The sequence below is a fragment of the Carassius carassius genome, chromosome 7 (genome assembly GCF_963082965.1).
Source record: "Carassius carassius chromosome 7, fCarCar2.1, whole genome shotgun sequence".
NCBI lineage: Eukaryota > Metazoa > Chordata > Actinopteri > Cypriniformes > Cyprinidae > Carassius > Carassius carassius.
The window spans coordinates 34,477,432-34,492,399 of record NC_081761.1 but is presented as its reverse complement, the minus strand read 5'-3'; the positions used below and the strand labels follow the sequence as shown (position 1 = coordinate 34,492,399).

The 14,968-nt window shown below is 35.4% G+C and overlaps 1 protein-coding gene across 2 annotated transcripts; it reads right to left on the bottom strand.

Annotated features, from left to right (window-relative positions):
• Positions 1 to 1,538: 1,538 nt before the first annotated feature.
• Positions 1,539 to 14,730, bottom strand: LOC132144023 (RING finger protein 150-like). 2 transcript variants are annotated; one of them, XR_009434313.1, is made up of 8 exons: positions 14,069 to 14,730; positions 9,708 to 9,958; positions 9,553 to 9,624; positions 8,957 to 9,039; positions 8,125 to 8,221; positions 7,826 to 8,036; positions 5,816 to 5,986; positions 1,539 to 1,602 (listed from the first exon to the last, which is right to left on the bottom strand). XR_009434313.1 is itself a non-coding variant. In XM_059554728.1 (7 exons), exons 1-7 carry the CDS (start codon positions 14,511 to 14,513, stop codon positions 5,868 to 5,870), a joined length of 1,278 nt encoding a protein of 425 aa, XP_059410711.1. In that variant the 5' UTR covers positions 14,514 to 14,730; the 3' UTR covers positions 5,656 to 5,867. The 2 variants fall into 2 exon arrangements, 1 of the variants encoding a protein (XP_059410711.1); XM_059554728.1 differs by lacking the exon at positions 1,539 to 1,602 and having other exon boundaries at positions 5,656 to 5,986.
• Positions 14,731 to 14,968: the final 238 nt, after the last annotated feature.

Here is a 14,968-nt window from a genome sequence, read left to right as displayed (position 1 = left end):
GTTTCTGAGGAGAAGACAAAACGTTTTTTGGAATTTCCATTGAAGAGTCCAGAAGAGGATCTCAGTAACACAACACTGGATATCCTGATAGCAGAGAACCGGCAGGGACACGTTGAGACAAGTTACTGACATCCAACACAAAATGACTAAAATGTACATGATCCAAAATTGACAGGACATCTAGATTATTTGCTGCCAATTGGCATTTAATTTAATAGGGTAATCTTGTTTGCGCAATGCAGGGAACGTCCATAACCATCGAATAACAAAGCAAGATCACATGGAGGGTGGCTGTGGTAGGTCTGTATTGAGGAACAGGTCGGAAATCCAGGTCACGGTTTTGGGTTGGATCCAACAAGCGGAAAAGCTATCACAGATGAACCTACGAACCTAAGGTTGTGTTTGAAGATCAGAAAAAACTGCTAAACAGCCAAAGACATCATAAATGTGTTTGATACCGATGCTTTCTGAGATCAGGAAATGCTCTGGTATCCACCCAAACAGTCGCGCCACGGCTAAAAACTATATTGCATCTGTTTCCTTGAATGAGGGTGAGGCACATCCTGAATGACATTAAATGTGATGTCTCAAAAGCCAAAGTAAATAAGACACTAAGTAGTTTTTCAGAAGAAGACATGAGGGGCTCTTGTGTATCCGAAACTTTCTACTAACACAGTTTCAGGTATTCAGTCTTTTAGGGACAGGTTAATGTTAGGACAGCAACTAAAATAAGGTGACCTGTTGCATGAAGCCAGTTTCGGTTTTTACCCAGGTAAGTTTGCATTTAGTTTGACTAAACTTGTTGAGTTTTGAGGCTCAGAAAGGTGGGTTGGTCTTGATCGCATTTCGTGTGCATTTTTGTCATGTTTTTTTTTTTTTTTGTGGGTTATATATAGTACAAATAATTAATAATAACTTAACAACAACAATAACAATAATAATACTGGTATACAATTCTCCAAAAAGCACAATATGACAAATAATAAAAAGTAACCATTGCAAATTAAAAAAATAATATATTATTACAAAATACATCACAAAAATATTCAAAAAAATGAGAACCTATATAAAACTGCACTATGAATGAATATTAATTAAAAAAATTATATTACATATTTATATATATTTTAATTAAATATAAATATAACATTTTCTTAACATATGACATTTAAAAATCTTTAATTTTCACACATCTTGTATATACTATAATTACAAAATTCTGATGTTATTTTATGCATTTGCTTTTGGAGATGAATCTTTATCCATAATTATACCTTTAATTTTGCTTTTAAGGGTCATTTTGAGCTGAAATTATGTGCATTCTGCAAACATTGCAAGTGCAAATGTTGAGTTTGAGATTTATTAGATTCATTCTTAGATGAACATTAACTTACGTGGATGAGTTGAGACGTGTTTCTGCTTTACTGTTAAAAGTAAGTCAGAAAGCAGTCATTCCCAGGCCTCTTTTATCATCTTCTCCTTTCATCCGTGGTTATGATGGAGCGCCGGCTGCTCTGTTGACACAGCTTTGTCCTTGTGTTTAAGAGTCCAATTTGTCATCTTTATGGTAACTATTGCTTGGAAACCGCAGTGTTTTCTGTGCTGATGGAAAGCATTAGAGGAAGACATATGACAGGTATGCAACCGTTCAGTCATTAAAGAACAGGCACCTTGAAATAAAACGACAAGATTAACTAGATTTACACTAAAGTTTCTTCTCAGTGTTCTTGGCTGTAAAACATTTATATAAAACAGTTTTACAGAAGCCATATTCAGCTTCTTTTAAAATATACATTTAAGTAAAACCACTTGACTTTGGATGCTTGATCAAGTATTTTACCTGTATCTTTTCTACATTACATAAGTCACTTCATCTTTAAACGTTCTGATCGGACTTCCTCAAAAACGAGATGAAGTGCTTTCACAAACATGTTTAACTGGCCACAAACAAGAATAATACGATTCCTTTAACTTGTAAAACATGGAAGCGGTAAAATACTGAGAAACTGTGCAAAAGGTGAACCTAGATGGCTAGACGGTCGCATAAAAAAAGTACAAAGAGCTGTGGCCAGCATTAAATATCCAATCAGATTTTAAGGTATTTAAGAGAGTGGCAATTGAATATTTATCACAATTATGATTTTATTGAACTGACTGCAAAAACCACATTCACGAACCATGAAAGACATTTGGTGCACATTCAGGAAGGTTATCAACCAAATGCTAATGATGCACAGCAGCCTGGATAGCATCCAATCGTTTCACAAGAAAACGGATATACATATACAGAATGTGCTTGATACATCAAAGCTATCAGGTCCAGTGCATGACAGAAACACTGACACAGCAGTCAGACAAACACTCGACGGTGTCTACAACAGCACACACTCCCATACTGCTTCCCTTAAAGGGGTCATAGTAGAAATATCTAATTGATGCAAACATACTGCAAAATGTAGCTCTCAGCACTTTTTGACCAATCTATCCAAATGTGTCCAAAAGCTCATGTTTATATATGAAGAGGGCGTCTACATCGTCTTAAAGGCACAGCACAGAAATATTGTACATTAATTTCCCAAAGAGAAAAAATATATATAAATAACAAATAAATAACAAATGCAAGGTTTGACCACTTTGAAGGATTCGCAAAATTATTCCTAGACATTCCAGACAGACGATTTTAAACAATGAAAACACACTGGGCCGGATTCGGTAAACATACTTAAGAATATAATTCTACTTAACTTTAGAAAAATAAAAAGTTTAGAATATTTTGTAAAAACGTATTGAGTGCTGAACTCCGATCAAGCCTGTGGCAACAATGTTGTGTGCTTTTTCAGATAAGAACAATGTCTGCTTAAGATTTTTTAAATAATTAATTGCACTTTAAAAAAAATAAATAAAAAAACTACAAACTCTTAGAATTCATCATTAGAATTTTCATAGTTTTCAAGAATTGCACATTTTTTCAACATAAAATTTATTATTAGAATTTTGGCAATTTTTCTCAAGAATTGCACATTTTATCAAGATTCTAATGAACTTAGAATTTATTATTAGAAATTAGTCAATTATTTCAAGAATTGCACTTTTTAAACATTCTTATGAATTTAGAATTTATCATTAGTATGTTTGGATTTCTTCTCAAGAATTGCACATTTTTCGGTATTCCTACAAAACTTCTTAGAATTTAACTTATTATTCTTTCTTTTCAATTTTGTGAATCCAGCCCACTGTTGTCAAGTAGTTTGTGCATGGTTGTTAAATAAGCACAGAGTCATAAGTGCTTATCAATCTAATCTATTAAAATCTCATGTGCTTTTAGCAGACAGATGCCTTTACGTTAAATATTACTGAGTATGAATATGAGGATCACAGACCCCAGCGCTGTCCTCCACAAAAAGACCATTCACAGGTCAAGCGACATCCAGCTGTCCTAAGATAACCAACATATACAGACATAGTGTGAGGAAATAAAACACTGATGCTTCAGTGTCCTCAACATTCATCAGACTGTCCCGCTGCAGCAAAATACCTAATTAAATGACTAATAATTCATAATAACATCATCTTAATGAATAGTTTTTAAACTAAATATTTGAAGTTGGCAGACAGACTGAAAGTCTGCATTCAACATCGACATGCTACATATGATCACTATATCTCTATACTGGAAAGCTATTTAGTAAAATAATAATAATTATGATAATAAAACATGAATATTTAAAGGGGGTGTTGTTTATCTTCATACAGTATGTGTCCTTTGTTTTTGGCTTTTTTCTTTCATAGAAAAATAAACCCTTTGATATCAAAATAACCTGTCAATAGTCTTTTGCTTTCCTATTGTGCATCAGAGAAAGCAAACAGGCCTGTTAGTCATATGCTAACCTTCTGCAAAAGTGTGGTGAGCTGTTTAAATGCTATCTTTTATTACTGGCCTGCAACGTTTTATGGTCATCAGCCATTGTTTGGACAAACCGGTAGCATCTGTGCCACAAGATGCTCAGATCAATTCAGCTGCTCAGACTGATATTCAGTTTGGTGTTGCAATAATTACGCACTTTACTTTTAGCAAGGAGTAAAGCAATCATGTCCGCGAATATAATGTTGAAATCCTAAATGCCGCAGAAAACAAACCTACATTTACAAGTGTTCTACCATTCTTTAAATTTAAATCCAACCCAACAGTTCCTTTTTAAAGAAATAGAAACTCACCACGTCAATGCCAGAGAATATTACAAAAATGGCCACATGCACACTGCAGGAGTCAGGAAGGGACAAGTACAGCACTGTGAATCACATGTGAATGAATCAACAAGCTTGACTCACTGTCTTCATAATGGAAACTAGCTCACTGCATACTGAAACCGTAAACTATACACTTCATACTGACAAATGTATTTAAATATAGCATGTGAAAAAGATTACAATACTGCATTTCTGTCAAATGACAGAGAGTGGCATCCATAATATTATATAAATATTGATTAAATGTAGTGTAAATGATCTTAAACTTCAACATTGACAATCAAGTCCCTGGAATCAGTGGTTGTCCATTTTAGTACGGAGTACAATCAAATAATTAATTAAGAAATATTAGATTTTTTAAACAAAAATGCTTTTGATATCAAAATCATAATATCAATCAAGCATAGCGGGATACCGTAATGCATGCAGTGTGCTCTGTATCATAAAAAAAAAAAAAAAAAAAATCATACTATTCACCATTTTTTGCTTGCAATATTAAGTCAGGAGGATTCTGATTGGCTGTCAATATTTTATTACATATGAAACCAAAAATATTTATATATATATATATTTATATATCGTTTGAAAGTGATTCCAAGATTGATATTTTGCTATTCTCATACAATTACCATTAATTATTATTCTTTGGATTTTTATATTTTGACAACGAACTGCAATAGAAACATAATTATACAATTAAAATGTATGTAAAAACTGCCTTGTTCTATTTCAATATTTATGTATGATATATGAGTTCAACTGATTATTAAATAGACTTTCAGTGTTCAGTTTTCGACTAAGTGAAAAACTAAATTTGGTATCAATGGTATCTTTCTGTAAATAATTCATTTTGGTGCATCGCTAATAGTTATTATTTTGCGTGTGAATGGGCCTTTAGTTATTTTTGACATTCCACACTGTAATTAATTTCCAAGCTAAATGAAATAGTACATGCATGCAGGTTTGAATATGAAATGAAAATGTAGTGGTTACTTAGGTTGAATTTGAATGCAGTTGTCTCTGTATTTAGCAGTGTGCATGTGGCCTAGCAGAACACTTAGCCAAGACAAAATGAGCGGAAAGTATCTGCATTTGTGACATTGTGATTCACAAACACTGCTGTGACACACTGTGACTGGACAGGGCTGCTGAAACACTCATCATGTCATGAGCTGGGTTTCTGGGTTCACTGTAGTGAGGAGATGCAAGAATAGCACTGGTGATACTTCACAAGGAGCATCTGACACTGGACCATATGAACTGCTGGTTACAGCACACACAAACCGCTTTACACACTCAAAGCAAATTCATTGACGCATTACATATATTCATTTTGGAATATCCTGGTGTATACTGGCAGTGATCCCATAGGGAAGTTGAAACAGTCAAAATTTTCCAAAATAAAAGTGGAAACATTGTTTGTAGGACCATGTAGCTTTTCCAGTATGGTAACACAAGCTTGGGACAGAAGACATTGAGTGCAATACAGCCAGAGGAAGAGAACAAGCAAGCTGTTTTTTTTGTTGCAGCGATTGAGACCATGAGGTCAAAAAAGGAGGTTGCACACCTGTGCTGCTATTGCTTGTGTTCTTTTATTGTCCTGCTCTGTTTATGGCACTTCAAGACTTCACATCGTCCTGTTCTGGATCGGACTGCACTTCAACGTGGGACAGGATGAGCTCCACTGGCATGATGAGTGAGGTGTCTGAATCCGTGCTCATGGACGGCTGGTGCTCACCTGAAACAACAGAAAACATTCAGGACCAGTGCTGTTTTAGCACCAAACCTGGTGCGAGGTGTTGTTTTTTAATTAGAATGAAAACGTTAACAAGATTTGTATGGAAGCTTGTATTTTTTCGATCAAATAAAAAAGAAAATTTACGCAATTGAAATGATGCAATATAATTGAGCAATTCTGAGAAAAGAAAGTCTGAAATTGTGAGATATAAACTCAGAATTGCAAGATATGAACTTGCAATTTTAAGAAAAAGTCAGAATAATGAGATATAATCTCAGAATTGTGTGATATGAACACGTAATTGAAAAAAAGTCTGAATTGCAAGATCTAAACTCTTAATTGCGGGACATGAACTCGCAAGTTTGACAAAAAGTAAGAATTGCGAAATATAAACCTAGAATTGTCGTATGAACTTGGAATTTGGAGAAAAAAGTCAGAATTGCAAAATATAAACTCAGAATTGCAAGATATAAACTCATAATAAAAAAGTCAAAACAATGATATATACTCAAGGCTTTGTGAGAAAAGAACACTTAATATTAAGAAAGTCAAAATTGCAAGATTTAAACTCAGAATAGTGAGATATGCACTTGCAAGTTTAAGAAAAAGTCAGAATTGCGAAGTATCAACCCAGAATTATGATATGAACTCGCAATTTTGCAAGATATGAACTCAGAATTACATGCTATTAACTTGTGAGTTCATATCTCGCAAATCTGAGTTAAAATCATTTCAAATTCAAGATTTAAACTCAGATGTGCTAGAGATAAAATTTCAGAATTGTGAGAGATAAACTCAGATTTGTAAAATATTAAACTTGTAATTTTGAGAAAGAAAAGTGAGAATAACGAGATATAAACTCAGAAATGTGAGATATGAATGTGTAATTTTGAAATAAATTCAGAATAGCACATTATAAACCCACAAATGCATATGAAGTCGCAATTTTGAGAAAAAGTCAGAACCGCGTGATTTAAACTCAGAATTAATTTCAGGTCATAAAATTGCAATCTTGACAAAAAATACAGAATTTAAAGACATAAATTCAGAATTGCCTTTTTATTTTTGTGAAATAAAGTTGCATTAATGTTTTTTTTTTTTAGATTTCAGAGCTTCGGTTGAGGGAAAAATGGCTTGGAACAGTACACAAGACACATGGTGTAGTTTTATGGTGTTTTTTGTTCTGTCTGGAGTTATTTATAGTCAGCGGCAGCAGACCAAAGTTATAAATCTAGTCTCCTTATCTAACTAAAGACCTGATATGAGCTACAGAAGCAGCACAGGATAGGAGAAAATGGAGAACCAGGACAGGCTGTGCTTTTATTTACTGCCGGTACCAAAAAATGACCTAAATATGTGAGAGCTGAAAGTAGACCACATGTAAAATCACTGAAATGGACTAAAATAATCAGGTCAATGTGAGAGAGGGGAATTTGACACTGGAACTACAATTCCTTTTATATTTGTTCTTTTTAAGCATTACTAATACTGATCCTTGAATTATATGGACAAATGTTTTTATTAGGAGAATAATTCCATCTTAATGGATTCCTCTATTGAGTTTCATTTTATACAGTAACTGAATACCCCAATGAAATAAGAAAGTGAAGGTCCATACATTGTTCCCACTTCTTTGAAACAATGCATTTCTATACAACTATAGAAAAATTGAAAAATGATTATATGCAATATTCATAAATTATTTAGATGTTATACAAAACTTTTATTTTTATTTTCATAAAACACCTTGAGAAAAACTAAACTTCTTTTCTCAACAAAAGGTTTATGTAAGGAAAGTTGTTTCCTTGATAATGCACAGACTTGATGGTTCATACTCACTGCTGGCGATGTGACGGCTCTCTCCAACCTGCAGGAAGGCATCCATCTGATGGTAAATGTGTGACAGGCCTATTGTTCTGACAGCTGGGTCCAGGACCACCGAGCTCTCGCCCACTGAGACCTCACTAGCGCCCGTCACAGGGTTGGTGGGCGGCCCGCTGACAGACAGCTCATAATCAGGAGGGATGTCATCAGAACAGTCTGTATTGGGCTGTTTGAAGGGCAAACTACAGCGTCATTAAAGAGCAAAACACAAGGTTACATGCAAGTCTCATGGATAGAGTAGCTTCTACTTTTACCGGGATCCCCAGGGCCTTTAGGATGTTCATTTTGCACATGGGACAGGTTCTGTGGTCCTGTAGCCACGGGTCCACACAGTTCTTATGGAAGACATGACTGACAACAACAACACCACAGTGACATTAAACAGTTAGAGACACATTTTACTTTCCAATTTTTAATGCATTTTAACCAAATTAATATGGACATTGTATTGGCTATTTTTGCAAGTAAATTAAATAAAAAAACAAAAAATTTTTTTTTTAATTTTTGCTTTTTGACTCAATTAAATCATAAACAACAACAACAACAACAAAGATCATTTAAGGCTATTTAATAATACACCAGAAAAATCATGGGCCGGCTCTGGTGTAACGCTCAAAAAGTATATGATTTTTTTGTTGTAAATACAATTATTTAATTAAAGACTGATGCATTAAGACAAAGCGTCTGGAGTAGATGTGCAACATTTCAATAACAGTAATGTGGCGTCTGTTGATCCCACAGATACGTCCAGTTTCAGCATTTTTAATAGATTTTTAAAGAAGTGATCTATTTTCATCCAGTGTAAAAATAATGTGAGCAGTGCTTCAGGAAGGAGGCCTTTGATTCATTCTGATGCTGCACTATTGAGAAAAACATTAAAAGCTTGACTTTCACAGATTAAAACTGAATGGCTTTAGAGGGAGAGCTCATGTGGTTCAATAGTTTTAGGTTGAACTTCAATACGACACTAATGATGAATTCCTCACAGTTTTAAGCCTTCATATCTCTGAGAATCAGGATTAGTCTTTTTTTAAACTACTTTGCTGATGTCTTATAATGTGTGTGTGTGTGTGTGTGAAATCTTACCGACACGGCAGTATCCGGACAACATCATGAGGTTTGTAGTCTTCGATGCACACTGCGCAGTTATCAAAGTCCGACTCAGTTTCCTAGAAACAGCGGGTCGATAAATAATGTTGTGAAAAACCAGACGTGAGCGAGTGTATGTGTACACTAACATGAGATCTCCATTAGAGCTAACGCAGCAGACAGGAACATACAGTCATAAAACACACATAATGAGATCGAATCACCGGTCAAACTACAGGTATCACACATTTCGATCGTATATATCATTTCCTCTTCAAAAGTGGCACTTGCAATAAGATGTCAGTATGACTTTTTTGTTTTGCAAGAAATTAATACTTTTAAACAGCAAGGATAAATTCAATTAAATGTGATGGTAAAGATGTTTATAACGTTACAAGATATCTATATTTCAAACAAATGCTATGTGTAGCTTCCTCTTCATTAAAGGATTTAAAAAGTTTACACTAAAATATGAAGCAGCATGATTTTTCATTAGAACTATGGCATTATTCCTTTGAGCGAATTGCTTAAAAGATATCACAGTAATACTCAAATACCAAGACGTCGGCCAAAAAACACAAGACGAACTGAACCTTGTCACCCTTCCTGATGGTCCGCACTTGTAACTTGCTTATGGCCTTTTTTGCAGCGTCACTCAATCGCCTCTGCAAAAGACAAGAAATGAAATCTCTGATTTCTGATTTTTCTTTGCTGTCTTAATGCATGCTGTGTAAAACACAAGCGGCACCTGATTGCGGTCGCGTGCGTTTGCGTAGCGGAAGCGCTGGATGTAGTAGAAGACCAGCCAGGCCAGAGAGATGATCATCAGGACGATGAAGGAGATGGAGACGAACACCACGGAGGTGCGGCTGACGTACTGCTGCAGGTTGCGCGTGCCGATGGTGATGTGCATGGCCACGCTTACGTTCTTCTCCAGCAGAGCCACGATCTCACGACCTTTGGGCTCGGGAATCATGATCGCCACCACATCGCCGGTTCCTAAACCAATGATGATGGGTTCAATTCTCAAGATGCAGATGACATACTTCAGTGGCATTCAGTTCAAATCTAGCTAAGCTCAACTCTAGACTCTGCTTGAATCATTTGATCTGTAGAAAGCTCTGGAGAGGCCTTCGCTTGTATTCTGAACAAACACACAGGCCTTCCTTAAACTGACACCTTTGACAAGACATACTTCATTCTGGAGTCACAGAAAATGAAGAAATAGAAGAAATCAATACTATCTTGTGTGTGTGTGTGTGTTATTAAGAGTATTTCCTACGACTAATACTTAATATTTAATAAATTCTGATATTTTCAAGTGATATTATTTCAAGATGATGTTTTAGTATTATTTCTATACATTTTAAAGGATTTTTATATTATATTTGTAATTTTTTTTTTTTTCAGTTAGTATTTATTTTATATCTTCCGTTTTCATTTTCATTTTAGTTTAAGGCTTTTATGTGTATCATTTTTGTAATCCTCAAATTCCATTATTATTTTAATTTTACCTTTCGTCACAATAATACTACTACTTCAACTTCAACGAAAAACAGGTGCAAATAGGAGAATTTTTACATATTTCAAAAACAGTCCTGAAAAAAAGGGAATGAATAAATAAGTAAAAATATTAATAAATGAATACTGCGACTACTGCTTTAAGAATCAATGATAATAAATAAAACATTTTTATATTAATAAATTAATACTACGACTACTACATTAAGAATCAATGAATGAATGATTAAATAAATAAGGTATGTCTGTCTGTAAAATAGAGTATCAGACCCACATATGAAGTCATTTTTTCAAAGAAAATGGTTAAACTGCACTAGAATTTTGTAATAGTTCTAGTCATACCATTCTGGACTCTGAGAAAGCCAGTGACTTCATCCTCAAAATCAGCACAAGCTGGAGCTGATAAACATTAACATCTTATCTCTGAGCTGAAGAATTCAAGCACGTTCAGATGGGATGAACTCTCAAAACAGATCTCTGATTCCCACAGCAGCAACAACAACACTGTAAACCCCAGGCCAATGTCTGGCCCCTCCTCATGCATATTTCCAATTATTGATTATCAACAAAGAAACCAAAAACAAAACCATGAAGACTGACCATGCTGAGTACCAGACTTTCCATTTATAAACAAGGAACTGGCGCTGATGAACTACTGCTGTGCTGCCGAGGTCAGGGTACAGTGATTCATTCTAATCAACACGTCATGGTGCTTCATCAGTAACAACATGACAGCAGCAAGTATTCAGTGTCAGACTCTGACCCACTTGAACCCTTAAATGATAAACATTAGAGGCTAAAAAGGGAGGTTAAATGGATAGTTCACCCAAAGAATTTAAATTCTGTCATCATTTTCTACAGTCTGCGTGAGTTGCTTTCTTCCATTGAGCACAAAAGAAGTTGATGGTACCCATTGACTTCCACAGTATTTCTTTCCCTACTATGAAAGTCAGTGGGAACCAACAATTCAAAATTCTTTAAAACATCTTCTTTTGTGGTCAGTATGGGAGGTTTGGAACAACCTGAGGGTGAGTAATTACCATTTTTGGATGAACTATACCGAAAAGGAGGTTTCTTCAATTACTTGGTATTTACACACCATTCTTACCTCTTTAAGTAGAACTTCCCTTTTTCTTCATGAACTGGTTTTCTAATAAACCCAGCACTGCATATTTCAAATATTGTTGGCTTTTTGAGTAAATGCTTTTGTTTTGTAATTTGTTATCAATTTATTTATTGTGAATATGTTCAAAATGACTGCGTTTCAATGTAAGCGTAGCAATAAACCTACTAATTTCATTTTGAGAGAACTTTACAACCTATTATCCAGCAGTGCTTATTTCAAAGCTCAAATACAGTTTACAAGACTCATGTAGTGATCAATAAATGATGACAGAAAAGTGTATCGGTGAACTGTTCCTGTAACATTAGAAAAAAGAAGCAGCTTTAATCATCTTGTGCAGAATAATGTGTCTGGATAATGTTGCTCTTGCATGCCTGACTGCCTGCAAGCACTCAAAAACCACAAAGAATTCAGGAAACAAAGGATCAAGAGACAAGAAAACGTTGGGGAAGTGAGAGAGACAGAGAGAAAACTTGGAACTCTTGATCAGACACAACAGCTTGTCCTACCAATGATTTCTGCAATTGCAAGACAGATTCTTGCTGTTGAAATGGTGCAATATAACAACTCCCACTAATATTACCAAAACAAAAAATGCACAGACAAGATCTTTGAGAACGTTTTAAATGAACAGTTTACCCAAATTAACTGAAAATTCACTCATCCGAGATGTAGATGAGTTTGGAGAAATGTAGCATTACATCACTTGTTCACCAGTGGATGCTCTGCAGTGAATGGGTGCCGTCAGAATGAGAGTCCAAACAGCTGATAAACACATCACAATAATCCACAAGTAATTCTCTACGCATAATAATGCTTCCTCCAGTGAAAAGTCCATCCCCTGTTACTCTCTCACATTAAAATCCACCGACATATTTATTGAAAACCGTGTTAGCTTGTTAACAGTGATGATATGATCTTTTTCAATAGAGAAAGCAATATTATGCATAGAGAACTCATATTTTTTCAGAAGCAATGATGGTCTGGAGTGGTCTCAATTACTTGTGGATTATTGTGATGTTTTTATCAGCTATTTGGACTCTCATTCTGACGGCACCCATTCACTGCAGAACATCCGTTTGTGAGCACGTGATGGAATGCTACATTTCTGCTCCAATGAAGAAACATTGGACTCATCTATATCTTTAATGCATTATTGAGTTTTTAATGTTAATGAGTTTGGGAGAACATGAGCTTGACTGTCATGATAACAACAACAACAACAACAACAACAGACAAAATATATTTTTCTTTATGATTTTGGGTTGCAGTGTGACCTGGACATGTTTTTGTGAAAATCCTCCATTGCTGAGAAAGCACAAAACAAGCATGAAGTAACCTGCAGTGACTGCAAACGCATTGAGTAACGATGTCGCTACTCAAATAATAAATATAATAATTAGTTGCTTCAGAGTTAGTCAAGGCAAAAATCACAGAAAATATGTGTGTAGACCAATACATTTAGATTATTGAAATAATATAAATCTTACAAGTATGAGATAGTGGAGTCAAGAGAAGTGTGGACAGTTGGGAAATGTTTGGAAAGTCTGTGCGGGAAAGTGGGATGTTGGGAATGTCATTAATGTGCAATAATATGCCGTGTTTTAGCATTATAGTTTTACTTTTTTATGCATTACAACAATATAATTTATTGTTGTGAAAACAATGTTAAAAAGCAATAAATAAAGTAATTAATGGCATCTTATTGTAAAGTATAACAACATTTTTTTTTTTTTTTGGTGTGCAATATAATGCAATATGAAAATACTGATCCAAAGATGCAAAGGAGGCTTGATACTTGATATAAAGTATGCAAATAGACCATGCAAATTTCAACAAATTAATGGGCTTTTCCACATCAGGATGCAGTGCATCATAGATGTTAACTATTAATAGCCTTAATGCACTGCAAGTCGCTTTGGATAAAAGCATCTGCTAAATGCATAAATGTAAATGTAAATTAATAGTGCAAACAAACTGTGCAAAAATCACATGTTGGTGCATTGATGTGATATCCTTGTTATACATTAAAGGAATAGTTAATTCAAAACGCAATGCAGTCACTATATATTCACCGAATTAACCATCAATAAAAGTTTACAGTTAACCCAAAAATTATCGCTTGCTCACCCTCAAGCTGTTCCAAACTTGTATGCATTCCCTCTTCTGTTGAACACAAAAGGCAATGTTTTGAAGAATGCTGGTAACCAAACAGGTGCATAGTATGAAAAAAATATATACTCAAGTCAATGGCTACTATTTGGTCACACACATTCTTCTAAAAATCTTCTGTATACAGAAATGCATATAGGTTTGGAGCAACTTATTGCATTTTTAATTTTTAGGTTAATTACTTTGCTCTTCATATACTCGACAATGAAAGCAGATTTAAAAACGTGTAATACAGTGCACAACTTTAATGGTCAATTAATGAGCGAATGCACAGGAAAAGCATCTCATCTTACCGTGATGTGGCATAGTAATGGTCTCATTGGAGCCCACATTGAAAATGACCACAGCGGATGCATTGAGAGCAGCAGCGTGTCTGATCTTCTCCCTGTAGGTGCAGTTTCCTTGGGCTATCAGTGCTATCCATGGGATGCTGGGATGGGGAAGGATGAATTTAATGTTACTGTCACACACCTGTCTGTCCTGCAGAAGGGATGGCATAAACACAAAGCCCCTGGTATCTCTTTTAGGTGAGTGCTCCCCATATCTGCCACATTCACTCTTGTCTGTCTTCATCTCAGATGTGACTGGATCCAGGTAAGTGATGTTGACAAAGGCAGTGTACCATTCCTCCTTCTCTGCCACTGTGAAGTCCAGACACAGCAAATGCATGAAGCAAAACGACAGCAGCCATGTAGACAGGGCAAGACTCCTGCAGGCTTGGGTTAGGGACATTGCCATGTTTACAGAGATGATCCCAAACTAACTGTCTTTATCCTGCCTCTTTTTCAGTATATGATTACGTTCCTTGAGCACGGCATCATCTGGCAACCCCACAACACAATTAAAGCTTAGTCAGACTGAAACATCTACCGGCCCATCGCCGTTGTCCTTTAAAAGTGGCTTATAGATGTGGTCCACCATCATGACGACTGACCCAGCAGCGTTTGCGCTTGTTGTGACGGTGTCGGATGCAAAGGTTGCCAGATATTGTTAAAAACATGGACCCTAGAGGAAAAATGCAGTTGTTCAAGAATATCACAATGCAATGCTATATTAAGCAATAAGGGACTCAGAGCGTGATTAATAAATAAATCGGATTAATTGAAAACACACACACACACACACACACACACACACACACACACACATCTAGATACACTAGTGATAGTGATAGATAGTGTGTGTGTGTGTTT